The 3248-nt window shown below is 36.2% G+C and overlaps 1 protein-coding gene across 1 annotated transcript; it reads right to left on the reverse strand.

The window, feature by feature from the left end:
- Positions 1–1755: 1755 nt before the first annotated feature.
- On the reverse strand, positions 1756–2670 carry LOC134640660 (odorant receptor 131-2-like). Its single transcript, XM_063492566.1, has one exon. The coding sequence runs from the start codon at positions 2668–2670 to the stop codon at positions 1756–1758; it is 915 nt and encodes a 304-aa protein (XP_063348636.1).
- Between the last annotated feature and the right edge of the window lie 578 nt (positions 2671–3248).

Consider the following 3248-nt stretch of genomic DNA (forward strand, 5'->3'; position numbering starts at 1 on the left):
TGTGAGGTCTTAAAGATAAAATTTGATATTAATTTTGTAAATTTGTACTTGGGCCTGGTTGCTGGTTCGGTCCGGGGAGGGGACACATAGCTCTTACAAGCACTATTAGCGGCCAGCAAAAAATCAATAACCAGAAAGTGGCAAAATCCAACTCCGCCAACACTTGAGGATTGGTTTCATGTGATTTTTTAGATATTTAAAATGGAAAAATTGACATTCTCCATAAAAATTTGAAAAGACCAATTCTACAAAATATGGAATAAATGGACTTGCTTTGTGTCCCCCCTCCGCCCTAAATTTAGATAATACCAGCCCTGAATTGGTGTATCTCCCATGCACTGTAAAATGTCAGGTCAACCCTCTACTTCGCAATATGTATTAATTGTACTTTATGTAAATAAGTTAAACATGCTGCATTATGTATACACTGTCAAGCCACCGATTTCACTTTTTGTTATTTGACTGAAAAACAAAAGGACTAAGGAAAAGGTTTTTTTTTTTACTAAATAATATTAATGCACTTTATTGTAACATGTCCTTTTTCAATATAAAATATAATTTAAAGAAAAGAAGGGGCTTTTTAAAATAAAATGTATTATTATTATTATTATTACAGTGAGCAAAGAACAGTGAAGTTTCAAAAATGTGATTCCTTCCATGGCAACTCCCGACTCCAAAGGCCTGGTATGACTTGTACACCGGCACACAGACCACACATACACACACATACCCACATAGAAGGAAGCAGGGGACCGGGAGAGAACATAACAAAACATAACAAAAATGGCAGGTCAACCAGCAAGAACTGATGGACCATTACAAAACCCTAATTCTGAAAGTTCAGAAAAAGTGGTTGAATGTTGAGAATGTAACCAACTGCCATAGTTACTGCCAGAGAAAAAGACTATATCCTGTTCATTTTGATTTTTATAAACTCCTACCCTGATGTGTCTGTGAAAAATAAATGTGCTGGTTTTTTTCCCTACCTATTGCATCTTTTAAGGTATTTATTGTGCAAAGTGTAAATTAGTAAAAGTTTGTCTTCTATGTTTCAGATCCTAATTCTTTTTTTCTAATAAGTCTGTTATATTGGGACAAATATGTAATAAAAATCATGCCACATGCCACAGCATTCCAGTGAATTTGTTGCATTAGCCCAGTAAAACTCAAGATCGCAACACTGAAATGTTGATATGCTGTGGCAGGATACCTGCAGTGTTTAGTCCATTTAAATCGAATACTGGTTCATTTTCCCCATTGCTTAAATAGCATGAATGCTTTTATTCAGTTTATATTTATACAGCATCAAATCACAACAAATTACAGCAGTCACCTCAAGGTGATTTATATTGTTTGGTAAAGACCCCACAATGAATCACTGCTCAGTTATACTGCATGGTGTCAGAATTGACCCGGACTGTCACAGTAACAAAGACACAAAGACAAAAGAGAAGAAGCATGGCAAAGTTTATTCCCTGAGGAGGAATGTCATACTGGACAAGCACCTCACACAGGCTATAGCTGATGAAGGACCTCACGTTTGACCAGTGATGCACATAACCACAGCGGCCACACAACAGACGGGAAGTGAAAACCACATTTTTTTTTCCTTCTTCGAGTGGTGGAAAGTTAATCATTACTTGCTTGTCAATACAGTCAGAGTTATTCTTGTACACACAACTAGTTATTTTCTATGTTTCTTAAAGATGAATTTCAGCATTATGAATATTGTTGATGTACTGTGAAAAATTAAGTTTATTTTGAATTGGAAGAAGCAGGCAAAAGATTTTTGAGTACAAGAAAGAATTTTTCATCCCTGAGGCCATAAATGAGAGGACTTAGACACCTTGGAACAATATTAAATAATACATAGTTAAAGTATCTGAAATTTCGAAATAAATTCAAATCAATCTGAAAGACTGCAGTTTCTATGAATGGACTCCACAGCTGAAAGAGACAGAGGAGCAGCTGGAAAGCATGAAGGATCACTGTTCTCAGTCCTTTTTGTGTTGACTTCTTATTCTCTCCTGATGCAGCTTTGGCCACTTTCATTATTTCAGCATAGGAGAAAATAATAGTGATGCCCATGATCAAGAAATAAAACTGATTTACAGCTGAGCGAACATGATCCTGCCATCTATAAAGCATAAACATCTCCACAGAGCAAATTGCATATTGTTTGTAGAAACTAAGTGAAGCAGTAGAAAAAAACGTGGCAATAACAACAATGCATGGCCCAGAGCTGAGGCCATGAATGATCAGGATACAGTACATAGTGTTGCGTGTGGAGCACGTCTGTCCATGACGAAGAGGCATACAAATGGCCACATAGCGCTCCAGAGTCATTGTTGTTAGAGTTACTGGTGTGACAATAGAATACACAAGCACAAAAAGACAGATAATTATACACAACCAAACTTGCATTGAACATCTGAAAGTGCTTAAGATAAGTAGGATATCACTCATGAGTAACAACAAGCTGTCTGACAGTAATGTGACAAAAAATAAAATGTAGCGAGCAGATGTGTAAAAACATTCCTTTTTAAAAAAGGTCACAATGAGCAACATGTTGATACAAAGAAAGATTATCACCAGGATTTGCACAGTAATGATCCGGTCAGTCAATGGTCGTTCCAAAAAAGCACAAATTAGTGTGTTGTTACCTGCCATAGAGAACTCACAGAAGTGTTTGAACAACTTCTAATAGTCCACCAGAGTGTAATTATTAAATATTTAGTCTAACCACTCAAACAAAAATTTAATCCAGTGAAGAAAACTTTTATTCTTTTTCAGAGACAAATGTCTTCTGCTGAGCTCTGTACAGTGCTCTGTGAGGTGACTGTGGAACATTAATTTAAAGATCATATGAAACTGAATTGGTCACATGTTGTCATCATCCCTTAGCAACAATCTCCCTCAATGGTTCCACCCTATTGACGGTGAACTCATGAGAATCTACAGTAAACCCTACATTAAAGTTCTGAAAAAGTTGTTGCATGTTGAGATTTAATCATCACACTGCACTTCCTCATCCTAATTTGCTTTTCTTAATTATTAAACTATATAGGAACAAGTAACATATAGCCTGCGATTCAACATTGGTATTTAAACTAATTTCTGCCTGTATGTACATGGGCCTAAAACATAAAACTACAGTCATGCGAAAAAAGTGCACATTTATGGGTTCCACAGGATTTAAAATTGTAAGTAGTCATTATGCTGGGTCAGTGAGCCAGCGTGAATGTTTT

Source organism: Pelmatolapia mariae, linkage group LG14 (assembly GCF_036321145.2).
Source record: "Pelmatolapia mariae isolate MD_Pm_ZW linkage group LG14, Pm_UMD_F_2, whole genome shotgun sequence".
Taxonomy (NCBI): domain Eukaryota; kingdom Metazoa; phylum Chordata; class Actinopteri; order Cichliformes; family Cichlidae; genus Pelmatolapia; species Pelmatolapia mariae.